General features: G+C 48.0%; 1 protein-coding gene across 1 annotated transcript; it reads left to right on the top strand.

Annotated features, from left to right (window-relative positions):
- Window positions 1-10,335: 10,335 nt before the first annotated feature.
- F5J12DRAFT_941603 (chitin synthase-domain-containing protein) lies at window positions 10,336-11,508 on the top strand (the record flags this gene model as incomplete). The annotated part of the gene is made up of 4 exons (XM_051749694.1): window positions 10,336-10,629; window positions 10,683-10,771; window positions 10,892-10,976; window positions 11,035-11,508. 4 exons carry the CDS (start codon window positions 10,336-10,338, stop codon window positions 11,506-11,508), a joined length of 942 nt encoding a protein of 313 aa, XP_051599508.1.
- Window positions 11,509-13,902: the final 2,394 nt, after the last annotated feature.

The raw sequence follows: 13,902 nt of genomic DNA, 5'->3' as shown, positions 1-13,902 counted from the left end.
CACCCACTCATCATACATTGCTAGGCCTGCTTCCTGCTCTCTGGGGATGATGAATTCTCATCTACTGGTAGTCAAACTGGAATTTCATACGAGAAGGACTTCGAATTCTATATAGAGCTGCTCCAAAAACAAGAGAACAAGAAGTGGGCTTTGGGGATCTTTGAGCACTTTGATAATGCTGTCTTTGGTGCAAACCGATGTGATGGATCCCAACAACCACCTCCCAAAGCTGAAGATTCTGTTGAGGCGCCGAGAAGCTGGGAAGATGATATCTTGGCACAACTTGGAGGTGTCGGTGGGACTGCAGAGGTAAACTCGAACCCTCCCACTGTCCCTGTCACCAGCCAGTCAGCTACACACCCTTCCATTCTCACCAGCACCATTCAAGCTGAAGACTTCCCTCCTCCTCAGATACATATGAACTCGCTCAGCACTGCCAGCACTGCCTGGGGGAATGGCACTTCCATCTCCAGTGCTATTCAGCCAAATACAAACCTTAGTATTTCTGTTCTAGAGGCCAGGACTGTCTCTCCTTCGCAGTCAGTGATTGTGTTGGCAACCAGTTCGGAACTCTCCCTTCCCCTCTCCACTCTTTCTCTCGGCAGCTCCCAACCATCTGTTTTGACCCATCTGAATCCTCTCGACCCCCTTGTTGTCATGCCAGCCTTAGTGAGCAGCCATTCCTCCAAGGCCACTAAGAAAGGCAAGAAAGAAACCCAAGGACAGGCTAAGGTGATGGAGGAAGGCATTGGGGCTGTTCCAGCAAGGGTTACCTGCATTACTAGACAAAAGAAATAGTGATACCTCCACTACGGCTCATATAATGTTTCACACATACTGACTATTGTGGTGATACATAGTTTCTTTCAATTCCATGTCCACTGATCTACCCTGAACACGCAGACTAAGTGAGGCTCAAGAATGCTAATTAACTGTCTCTGTTATGCCCGGGCGCGGTGACTTCTTCAAATGGAATAGGCACGAAGCACGTGAGGTGGGAGTCTATGGGCCGAACGTATCGTAACCCCTATGGCTGAGTTATTGCGAAGATCCGACAAAGGTCTTGTCTACTGGCAAACCGTTAGGGTTATTGCATGGAGAGAAGACCTTTGTCAGATCTTCGCAATAACTCAGCCATAGGGGTTACAATACGTTCGGCCTGTAGACTCCCACCTCGCGTGCTTCGTGCCTATTCCATTTGAAGAAGTCACCGTGCCCAGGCATAACAAAATCGAAAAACTCAACGCAGCTTTTGGGACTCGTTGACCTCTTTGCGAAAGTCTACTCGTCCCTGGTTTCTGAACTTCAACAAACCAAATCTTCGTCTCAAATAAAGAAGGCTCGTCGGTCTCCCTACACGTAAAAGACTAACTTGCCTTTGTCTACGCCTCTCAAATCGGATTAATACCCGACAGCGAAATTGAGAAGCATCCCTCTACCCTCAACCAAATTCACCGCTCTACAGGCAGCCACTAGGCTTTAATAGATCGCCTCCCTAGAGCCAGCGCTCGTGTTTCCCTATGTGTAAAAACACTCGCGCACCCTCATAAAACTTCTACTACGCTGACAGGTTTCTTTCAAGAAATAAATCCTCCCTCAGCCTTCGTTATCACTTCTCGTTAAAGTGTCTAACCCCCAGAAGTCGAGGCCACCGGTCCCTCCACGTAACACCCCGCTAGGACTCGGTAGGAACCCGCCTTTGCTGCTGATACCAGGAAGACTTGGGCCGTCAGCCACAGCAAGTAATCCTCGGTTATCTTATTTGTCCCGGTTTAGGGATTCGGAAGTCGCTCTTAGTTCAGAAGAAGAAGACGATCGGAAGTCCGACACTTCTCTCGGATCAGTCCTCAAAGAAGAACAAGAAGCACAATCGTTACCTGTTATGTCTATGATGATCGGACATGGAGAGTCAGCCCCTGAGATGCCGCCAAAGGTATACTCCGAAGCGGAGCTGAAAGAGAGGTTGGAAAGACAGATGCACTCTTTGGCAGAAGACTGGCGCAAGATTGCCGGTACAGGTCAGTCGAGTGATCCCTTCCCAACAGGAACACCTACAGACTCGGCTCTACGAGCTTGGTACGCCAGAAATTTCGGAAAGGTAATTCCCCCAGAGGGCCCTGTCGGTGGGTCCAGTAAGGGTAAGGCCCCAGCCGAAGATGGCGACAACTCATACGATGTCCGCCCACCCAATGGAGGAAGGGAGTTTAACGTCGGGCGTCCTGGAGAATACGACGGAAGCCACAACAGGCTTCAGACTTGGATTACCCAAGTGGAAGGTTATCTCAACCTTAACAAGCACGTGTACAACATGGAATTGCTCAAGATCTCTTTCACCCTTACGTATATGACGAAAGGAGCCGCCGTATCGTTCGCCAAAAATTACCAAAACGAGAACAAGCTTTTGGATGGTTCCATCTGGTACTCTGATACATTTCAGAGGTTCGTGGAACGGCTTAAAGCCACGTTCGAGTCAGGCGATCAGACAGCACTCGCAATTTTGTGGCTCTCCGACATTTCCCAAGGAAAAAGAGAACTGGAAGCGTATATTGCCGAATTTACGGGGTTGGTTAACAAGGCCCAACTCAAAGAAGAATCACGTGAAGCAGGGATCTTCTTCAGAAAAGGGTTAAACAAAGAATATCGCGAATGGGTTCTTAACTCTGGACATACCCCCTCCACCGTTATAGAGTGGATCCAGTGTGCTGGTGAGGCGAGAACCGCGATCACAACCAAACATATCCTTGAAGGGAAGGAATCTTGGTATGAACGAAAGTTTATTCATTACTGTGGAGGTTCCCGAGATCCTGATGTGATGGATGTTGACAAAAGAAGGCAAAACATACGCCGATCAAACGATAACGTCACCTGCTTCGAATGTGGAGCAAAGGGTCACTACAAGCGTGACTGTAAATCAAGTAAACCCGTGCCACCCCCCGGCGTTCGAGTCATTCTTTCTGCTGACGGAATGAAGACTGCTTACATGGGAGATCGTCTGGCAACCCCGGAAGAGATGAAAGCGCATGGGTTGAATTTTTAAATGGGACCGCCGATACTCCTAAGGCAGGTCCCACTTCTGTGTTATCCACAAAATGTAATTCTATAGAGGATGAATCGAATATGCGAGTGGGATCCCCTCTTGGAAGAGCATGGTTGCTGGATTACATGGCAGGAGTAATGGTTTGCATCGACTCTGGCGCAGAAGTATCGCTCATATCGGAGCAAATTGTTCACCAACTCAAGATACCAACTTACCGTGTCAAGGCCAAGTTCAAGACAACCTCCTTTACCGGAAAAGATGTGGAGTGGGTCACTAGAAAGGTCTCACTCCGACTCATCATCAAGAACCGGGTCATCCGCATCAAGTGTTACGTCAGGCCTTTGGTAGGAAAAGAACATATCCTCCTCGGCATGCCATTCCTTCGGTCATTCAAACCCCGAATGGACTGGGAGCACAACAAGATAACATGCTGGGATGATGGGTTTGTACCTACTCGAGAATCGGACGTTTACATCAAGGGACAGGTACCCTCCTATGAGGGATATGCGGTCAAGTTCAATGAAGATGGTTCTGTCAAGGAAGAACCGCAGACAAGCAACATCAACAAAACTACTTTGTCTACCGAACTTGAAGCCGCTCTCTCCCAAACCAAGGAAGAGGTTCTACTCCCAAAAGAGTATCAGGAATTTGCAAAAGTGTTCTCTGAGGAGGACATACCGTTACCAGTCCATCGACCTGGTCTGGATCACGAAATCCGACTCCGAGATGACTTCAAGCTGAAGAAAGCCTCGGTATACCCGATGTCGCCAGAAGAACTTAAAGTGCTAGATGAATTCCTAAGCGAAAACTTAAAATGCAAAAAGATTCGCCCATCTACCTCGCCGCAAGCAGCACCGGTGTTCTTCGTCGCCAAGAAGGATGGAAAGAAATGATTGATCCAGGACTACCGATACCTCAATTCGTTCACCATCCCCGACGCCCATCTGCTCCTGAACGCCCAGGCACTTTTCGATGAGCTGGTCGAATCAAAATATTATGCAAAATTCAACATTAGATGGGGTTTCACCAATCTTAGGGTCAAAGAAGGAGACAAGTGGAATGGGGCGTTCATCACCCCTAGGGGCTTGTTCGAACCCATGGTAATGTTCTTCGGACAGTGCAACTCACCTCTGTCTTTCCAGAGGTACATGGACCAAACTTTTGCTTCCCAGCATGGGAAGCAGGTCAGTTATATGGATGATGTCGCAATCCATGGGAAGACAAAAGAAGAACTCTGCATGCATGTGTGAGAATTTCTAGGGATCTGCCAAAAGGAAGGCCTTTGGTTGAAGATCAGCAAATGTGTCTTCGAAGCCGAAGAAATCGAGTTCCTCGGAATGATCATCGGAAAAGGAAGGCTGGAAACTTCGCCTACCAAGACCGATGCCATCAACACCTGGGAGATCCCCGAGAATGTTACCGCATTACGCCGATTCCTAGGCTTCTGTAACTTCTACCGGAAGTTCATCCCTTCTTTCTCAAGCATCGCAAGGCCACTCCATGACCTCACCAAAAAGGGGATGTCTTACGTCTGGACCCCGGAATGGAACGAAGCTTTTGAAAAGCTTAAATCTTTGTTATGCTCGTCTCCGGTCCTCCTGATCCCCGACTTCTCTAAACCTTTCGCTCTATTCATGGATGCCTCCAAACTTGGGACAGGTGCCGTGCTTGCGCAGAAAGGTTCTGATGATGAGTGGCACCCCTGCTCCTACCTCTCCCAATCCCTTGTCGGTGCCGAACAGCGCTACCAGGTCTATGACCTGGAAATGCTCGCAGTAATTCGCGCCCTCAAGGCCTTCCGTCCATATCTACTCTCCCCCATCGAACCTACGGTGGTCTTTACCGACCACAAGAACCTGGAGTACTACTGGGAACCCCAGCAGCTTACCCCGCGTCAAGCCCGATGGGCTGCTACAGTCCAGTCCTACCCCATTCACTTCTCTTGGCAGGCTGGCCGGTTGCAGGTCCCCGCTGATACTCTTTCTCGTAAAAACAAGGTGGTCGAGCCCGCCCCAGTGGCCATGGTCCTTCCTCCGGACCTTTGGCTTTCGAAGGGGGTGGATTCCCAAATTTGCCTAATTTCCCCCATCTTTTCGTTGACAAAATTACAAAAGCAGCTAAAAATAAATCGTTTATGCCGTATAGGACGTCTTCCAGCAAGGTCCGCATGGTCCCGTAACAACACCAAGCCTTATTCCTGCCCACCTGAGGAAAAGTCAAAAGGGAAAAGGCTGCCTGACGCTCGCCCTTCTGAGGAAGTTGCCAAAGGAGCCAGGGGTGTGTATGCCGTGTCGACCGAGCTGTATGAACGGATCAAAAAGGAAGCTTCGGAGGCTACCGAAGGCCCAGAACCCCAGACTAATGTTACTACCGCTGCAGACGGAATGAAACGGTTCGGAACCACCCGACTATACATACCGCCAAATCACCGCCAACACTGTATGTGGTCTTATCATGATCACAAGTCTGCAGGACACCCCGGACAAAAAGCAATGTGTGCAAAGATGAAGAAAGAGGTTTGGTGGGAAGGAATGGTTAAGGATATCAAGGCGTATGTTGCAGGATGCCCGGTGTGCCAGACTACAAAGGTGATCACTCACCCGCCGACACCCCCGGTTGTTCCCCATGATACCCCGAAAACCCCTTTCCCTTTTCAACAGATCTCCATGGATCTAATAACGGATCTCCCCATCTCCGGAGAACACAAGTTCAACTCTGTTCTCACGGTTGTCGATCAAGGACTTACGAAAGCCGCGTTGTTCGTTCCTTGTCACAAAACTATTGACTCCATTGGCCTCGCCTCGCTGTTCCATCAGTTCATTTATTCCCGATTTGGACTGCCGGAATCAGTAATATCAGATCGAGGTCCGCAGTTCGCATCATCGTTCACCAAGGAACTTTACAAGGCGATAGGGGTCAAAACAAAGTTGTCTACCGCATACCACCCACAGATGAACGGAGAAAGCAAACATGTCAACCAGGAGGTAGAGGGATATTTACGACTGTACTGCTCCGAGTTCCCAAACTCGTGGGCATTGAAACTACCCTCCGCCGAGTTCGCCCACAACTCCTGTGTCCACTCGGTACATCAGCAAACCCCCTTTTCGTTAATTCTTGGATACGACCCCTCCCCATATCCCGAAACGCGACTAACTCCAGTCCCCTCAGTCGAGGAGCGTCTGGAACAACTGGCCGCTAGTCGAGATGTCGCCGTTCTCGTGCACAAGAAAGCACAGGAAATAATGAGATCCCGCTCAAAAGGGATCTATGTTGCGCCGCAGGTCGGAGATCAAGTTCTCCTGGATATGACTCACCTGCGCATCAAAAACCAGTGCGATAAAATTGCGCCCCGACATCTTGGGCCATTCAAGGTGACTCAGGCTGTCTCCCTGGTTGCCTTCCGATTGGATCTCCCCCCTACCTGGAAGGTCCACCCAGTGTTTCACGCCTCGCGGATCTTCCCGTTTGTTGAAAACGAGGTATATGGAGCTGCACCCGCAGCGCCCTTACCAGAAATGGTTGATGATGAGGTCGAATGGGAGGTGGAGTCTGTGATAAATCACAAAACCGAAGGTCGCCATGGCAAGCGAAAGTACCTGGTGAAATGGAAGGGTTTTCCACATTCGTCAAATACGTGGGAACCCGAAGAACACTTAAAAGAGCACGCGAAAGAAGTGCTCGACCAGTACAAACTTGCCCGACACCTCAGAAATTAATGGACTCCCCTCGCTCTGTAAACACCGAGAACGATTATGTCGACCTCCCCGTTGCCACAGAATCCTTTTGTCACTCCGACGACGACGGGCTCATACCCCCCGTCACTGTCTATGCCCCGACCTCACCTCCAACGTCCCCCACCAGTTTTCATGTCTCCAGATATTCCTCGCCCCTGTCCCAGTCCCGTGCGGTATCGCCCGCTTTCGCCCGCCCTCTCCGACCGCGTCCACACCAGGGGATCACAGTCAAACACGTCCTGGCCCCGAAGGTCAGAGTCCCCCTCCATGAGGACAGTAGCCAAAAGGGAAAGGGTAAAGCGTGGATTGACGATGACCCTGATAGTGGAACAGCCACGTCCGGCCGTGCCGATGTTGCCGAATCTACCGACGTTCGCAGCGCCTTTACCACCTACTCGAACAGAGGTGACAGGGCAGCCCTCGATCTCCTCACCGCTGCCGCCTCTTCCAGGACTGATGAGCAAAGACTACCAGTCCCAGTGGCTGAATACCTGGACATTGTTAGGGCACTTGGTGTCTTCCACGACGGGGACGACATTAACGGGTGCACACCAGAACAAGTTAAGTATTTTGGGATGTTGTCTGAAGTCTACCGAGCATCAGACATGATCAACGGCTTGGTGTCCAAGATTCGTACCCAAAAGCTTACCGGAGTAGCACCTTTGTCAGAGGTAATCATGATCGAGATGCTGGAAAAAGCTTCTTCCGAAATAACCGAAGCCATCACTGGCAGAGCCTATCATCATTTACGGCAGCAACAGATCAATGAATTCCTTGCGCCACTGGCTTCGCGGGTTCTCGATTGAGTTGTTCTGAAAGAAGCGCAGCTCCCTGAGGTTAAATTAAAGAAGGACATAACGGATCAGGAGAAGGAGAAGGAGTGGCATGCGGTCGAATTAGGGATGCGTCGTGGGCTGGCATGCATAAAAACTACTTCAACGCCGTTCACACCTCTGACCCTCTCCCTGCGACTCCCTTCGTCCCTGTCCCTGCGGATCAACTTCGTTACTACCTGGGAGGACAGTCACCAGTACCCCCCGATCACCCCCTATACCAACATGCCTGCTACCAATGCCATTACTTGGGACATTGGTCGTGCCGCAGCGGACATGGTTCCTGTTATACTCCAGCCCTCGAGGAGCCGTCATCTCCATCGCCATCATCGCCCATCGCCAACCGAATGCGTTCCCGTGTTTACACTACTCGCAGACCCCTATCCACTCGCTCCGCCAATGTGACTTCCAGCCCGTCCTCAAGGGTCTGAGGACCTTAGAGGGGGGGTGATGTTATGCTTCCGTCAGGGGTCTTGCCTTTTTCAACTTCTCATGGTCACGTGCATCACATGCCTTGTCGCGTCCCTCGTAATCGTTGCCATCTTAGGGGCTCGAATGCTCCAGGGACACTTTGGATCTCTGGCTGTCCAGGTATTTCCAATACCTGTTGAGACTCACTCACTTTGATCCGGTATCCCTACACTGCCCCTTTGATGGACAACTTGTATGCTTCATGATCTGCCTGTTTCCCCTCTGACTCGTTTATATGATACAAATGTTGTGTTGTAGCTCCAGTGTCTGGCTCCTTGCTGTGCGTTGATCGCACAGCCGGTATAGCCTTCGTTTCCATCCTTACCCCCATCTCTGACACCAGATGACTCGTATTTATTTCAGTGATCAGTTTGTTGATTGCTGCAGATATGCATCGCGATGCGTCGGTCGCGACTGGAACGGTACTCGTACTTAGGGGTATATAAGCCTACGTACTTCACCGTGTATCCTCAGTTTTTCGATAGCTTGCAACTGAGCTAATTACTTTGCTTCGATCCTTGTCTTCTCTCTGTGCAATAACCCTAACAGTTTGCCAGTAGACAAGACCTTTGTCAGATCTTCGCAATAACTCAGCCATAGGGGTTACGATACGTTCGGCCCGTAGACTCCCACCTCGTGCACTTCGTGCCTATTCCATTTGAAGAAGTCACCGCACCCGGGCATAACAGTCTCCAAACAGCACGTTTGAATGGTTCAGATGGACCTGACTTCACAGTGATCAGTATATGTCAAGCTTGTTGATCTTGAGGAGTAAGGATGGTTCAGGTCCATTCATCATCAGACATGAAAGGCAAGCCTGAGGTAATGTTGACAGAATGGGGTCACTCCACCCATATTACCCAGTTGACTGGCTACTCAGTTGCCATTAGCTGATGGCGTGCGAGTGGGAAGAAAGCCCAGTACGTTTTGCGAGGTGCCGCAGGGGTGACATGACTTACCCCACAAACAAAGAACCCACTGCACCCCAGAGAAGATCGTTTTCTGACAACCCTGTCACTCAAACACTTCATAATGTACAAGATGCAATTTATCAGAGACACTCATGCCAAGATGGTCACTCCGGATGATTAGAAGGTTCTGCTTAGCTCGCAACCTTGTCATCATATCAACTCAACCACTCATAACCTCGGTGGACTCATGCCCTTGGTTCAGCACTGCAGCCTCTGTTCATCGCAATGGATCTCATATCAACACTAATTCAGCTTGTTACTGTCACTGTGTATGTTTTCATCATTACCGTGCTGGGGTTGGTCTTCTGACCTACTCAGTATGTGTTCAGCATGTCTGAACTGGCATTGCATTCATATCAAAACAATCTGAATAACATTTATATGTTGAATCGAGGAGGGGTCTTTGATTTGACTGCCATGGCGGCGATGCATCAGCATGTCTTTAGCACAGTGTTGACCAAGTCTGTCCTCCAGTATGGTGGCATGGCTTCAGATGTGATTTTCCCTGTGCAGGGTATCTTAGTGTGGTCTCCTCTGATGTAAAGACATAGGTGAGCATGCTATGTAATGGCGTCTCAGGTTCTGTGAGCCCCTGGGTGATGCTCAACTCTGCCAACAACACTGACCCCAATGCTCAGTACCATGACTTCCATGCTTTTACCAATGACTCTCGCCTGAACTGGTATTTCAAGAGCATGATGATCATGTGGTGGAATAATCACATTGGGTATGTCGGGTACATGCCTTTGGAGATTAAGGATATGGCCAATAGCAGATCATTGGTCGGGATCCTCAATGGGTTGATCTATGATTTAACCATGTATCTCAGCTATCCACCTGCTGTCATTATGCCTACCAGTATGCAAGTGGGTGGAGGCATCAACACACAATTCATGAGTTCCACCATCATTGATCTGTTCAAGATCAACTCTGGGCAGGATTTTATGAAGAAGTTCAAGGATGGTCTTGGACTTGATTCTGCAACACTCGAAAGCCAGAGGACATGTCTTCGCAATCTATTCTTGATCGGTGTGGTTGACAATCGAAATTTGCCTCAGTGTCTGTTCTCGCAATATATCTTGCTCATCCTTTCAGTTCTCATGGTCTCCATCATCGGGTTCAAATTCATTGTGTTGATCAATTTTGGGGCTGTTCGTGCACCTGAGGACCATGACAAGTTCGTGATTTGCCAAGTTCCATGTTACACTGAAGGTGAGGCGTCACTTTGGCATATGATCAATTCACTGGCTGTGCTCAAGTATGACAATAAGCACAAACTGATCCTCATCATGTGCAATGGGAACATTGTTGGATCTGGCAACGATCACCTGACACCACATATCATGCTTGATATTCTGGGTGCTGACCCGAACTTGGACCCTGAACCGCTCAGTTTTGTATCGATTGGTGAGGGCACCCAACAGCATAATATGGCCAAAGTGTACTTGGGTCTGTACAAGTGTGCTGGACATGTCGTGCCTTACCTTGTGGTCGTCAAGGTTGGGAAGCCAACAGAGAGGTCACATCCTGGAAATCATGGAAAGTGTGATTCACAGATGGTGGTCATGCATTTCTTGAACAAGGTATGTTGGTTCACGTTTACGCGAGTTTTTGGGCACCAACAGTGGGTTTTTAGGTGCATTACAATACGCTGATGAATCCCCTTGAGCTCGAGATGTATCACCAGATCAAGAACATCATTGGTGTCAACCAGACATTTTATGAGTATCTATTTGCCATTGATGCAGATATGACTGCAGAGCCATATGCACTTAACCACCTCATTTCTGCATAAGTCATGTTGTGCTGCTTGGTAGGGGATTTGAGGAAACTGACCAGCCATAGAATGATTCATGACAAGAAAGTCCTTGGCATGTGCAGTGAAACATCCCTTGCCAATGCCAAACAGTCAATTGTGATGATGATGCAGGTGCATATAGTCCCTGCGATGTCTTTGTTTGGTGCGAGGGCTGAGGGTGGTTCATTAGGTGTATGAGTACTTCATCTCCCATCACATGGTGAAGGCATTTGAGAGTCTGTTTGGCTCACTCACTTGCTTGCCTGGTTGTTTCACCTTGTTCCGTCTGTGCATGCCAGGTACGCACAATGTCTCCAACCAAATTACCCAAGATTATTCCCAGAACCGTGTTGATACCCTACACATGAAGAACTTACTGCTTCTCAGAGAAGATTGTTATTTGACAACCCTATTGCTCAAACACTTCCTGATGTACAAGATGCAATTTATCAGGGACACTCATGCCAAGACAGTCGCTCCAGACGATTGGAAGGTTCTGCTCTCACAACATCATCATTGGATCAACTCGACCATTCATAATCTTGGTGAACTCATGTTCCTGGATCAGCTTTGTGGTTTCTGTTGCTTCTCCATGTGTTTCATTGTCATGATGGATCTCATATCGATGCTGATTCAGCCCATCACTGTCACATATGTAGGTTGATTCATTGTCCTTGGAGTGTGATGATGCTTATAAGATTACAGATCATCTACTTGATCGTGTTGGTCATTTATGAGCACAGTACCATCCCCTTCATCTTCCTTGTCATGATTGCTGCCATGTATGGCTTGCAAGCCTTTGTGTTCGTTCTGCATCACAAGTGGGACATGGTTGGATGGATGGATTTCTATATCTTGGCCATCCCGATTTTCTCATTCATGCTTCCAATTGTTGGAAATATCCTATATGTTCCAACATCTAGATTGAACCAGACTTACATGTTGTTCATCACATGACTTTTCTTAGCAATCAGCTCCACAATGATGTCACTTATGACATCATACTATACATCATATTCCATGACCTTCTGCACTATTCTTTACTATACATAGTAGTAATTTCCTTTTACGCTACTGGTCCATGCATACCTACTCATGTATATAAACTTGGGGTTTCTCTCCTAGAGTCCCCATCAGATTACACATCCAATCTACTCACTGAGCCTCATCTAAAGACTTACTCAATACTCTTTCAAAAGCTACAGCTATTCTAACAAGGCAAGTGTTCTTGTCTAATTGCTCTTCATTTCTCCCATTCCTCTGCACAATAGGTTATGAGCCCCACCTTCTAGGTGAGTGAGCTATTTACGCATTTGCATCGAGTGATCACTGCCAACAGGCAAATCACGATGGATGTCATAGGCCTAGATGTGCTAGGAATGGTTGTAGTTGTTTTTGCTGTGTCACTCGTGGCAGGCCTTAATCAGGCCATTCTCATACTTCATTATGGTGATTATGATGCTGTTTACTTGTGGGAGCTTTTTGTACGCTCTACCGTTTTTTGGTTGTCCTTTCTAGGTCTCTCCGCCTGCTGGTGACGCTGACAACTCTTACTTCAAGAAGTAGTTGTTCAACGAGCTCTTTTACAGATGCTTGTTCGCTGTCCACTGACTCCACCTCCACATTATCTTCATTTTCATCTTCCCAACATCGACCATGATGCTGACCTAGATCCTGTACCTCCATACCACGAGTTCAAGGCAGCTGATGCTCTGCCTCCTCATCATGCTCCAACTCCTCTTCCCAAAGAGATCATTGCACTGAACGAATTACTTAATCCAGAGTTCATTCTCGCTGTCATTAATAATGACAATGCTGAGTTTGATCTCATCTAATTCATTTGTGGTTAAAAATTATCATTATGGGAACTAATCTATGGTCCTCAAAAGATGTCTCTGGTCATCGCAAAGAAAACTGAAATGCTCATTGCCGAGCAACGTGATGGGATGTATGATGTAAAGTGGTGGAAGTATGTGGTAAAAGAGATTATAGAGTATACTGAGATGCTCTATGTATGCGGTTGTTCAACTTGGAGAGAAGCAGTTCCTTCGTCAGTCACATTCTTCAAAAAGCCAAATCCAGCTACATATCTTGTTCCAATTGACACCATGGAAACAGCATGGCAACAAATACCCCACTTTCCCGGTTTTGAATCTCCATTTTTCTATCCTGGGCTTCACTTAGCGTTTCACGGATATCTGACCGACTTCTTCCCAAAGATAACTCATATGTCGACTCTGCATGCCATCGCTAACTTCAACGGTTGCGATCTTCCCTCTGTCTACTATGAAGATCCTTCCCTTGACACTGTTCTGGCCTTCTCGGTTACCCACAATACATTCGTTTATATCTACTACAATGTCCACCCACTCTATGACCCATGCTTCAATGGCATCATTCCTCCTCTCTGCCTTTGGAACCAACATCTTGAGTTCCATTTCTGAGGAGTTTGGGTTGATGGTTCCACAGACATCTGCTGCATACCGAGATGGTTCTGAGAAAGGTGACATGGAGGAGACTGCTTTGATAGCGGTCTCTTTAGGTTTATTCGACGGTTCTGGGATGAAGCAGATATGGGAGATTGCCTGCGATATACGTCTTCTAACTGGCATCTTTCATGGGGTGCAAACCCCACTAATGCTGAATTCGCTTACTGGCCCAGAAAATCAGAGATTATTGCTGATATCCAACGTATCATGGAGAAAGGTACTTTTGACTATCTCGCAGAACCCTGACCTCGTGGAATACGCACTACTGCTCTTAGCTGAGCTTGTGAAGCTCGAGCCATATGCCAGATGCTATCCTCTTCCAAGTTCAATGGACGTACCATACATATCAGGAGGGCGATACCACAAGGGAACTGACAGTTGTATCATTGACGAATCTTACAATGTTCTTGAAGTCCTTTGTAAAGATTTACATTTTAGATATTCTCCTGCTGTCAATGTACCTTACTCTTGCACTGATCCATATCTTGGATTTTGTTCAGATGGAATACCATTGCATGAATGCAACTGGAGCTTCATGAGCTACCATTATTTCCATCCACTAGACTTTG

Source organism: Pisolithus orientalis (genome assembly GCF_024613125.1).
Source record: "Pisolithus orientalis strain OTSU chromosome Unknown F5J12scaffold_16, whole genome shotgun sequence".
NCBI lineage: Eukaryota > Fungi > Basidiomycota > Agaricomycetes > Boletales > Pisolithaceae > Pisolithus > Pisolithus orientalis.
The sequence above is the reverse complement of the archived record's forward strand: the minus strand, read 5'-3'. Positions and strand labels throughout refer to the sequence as shown.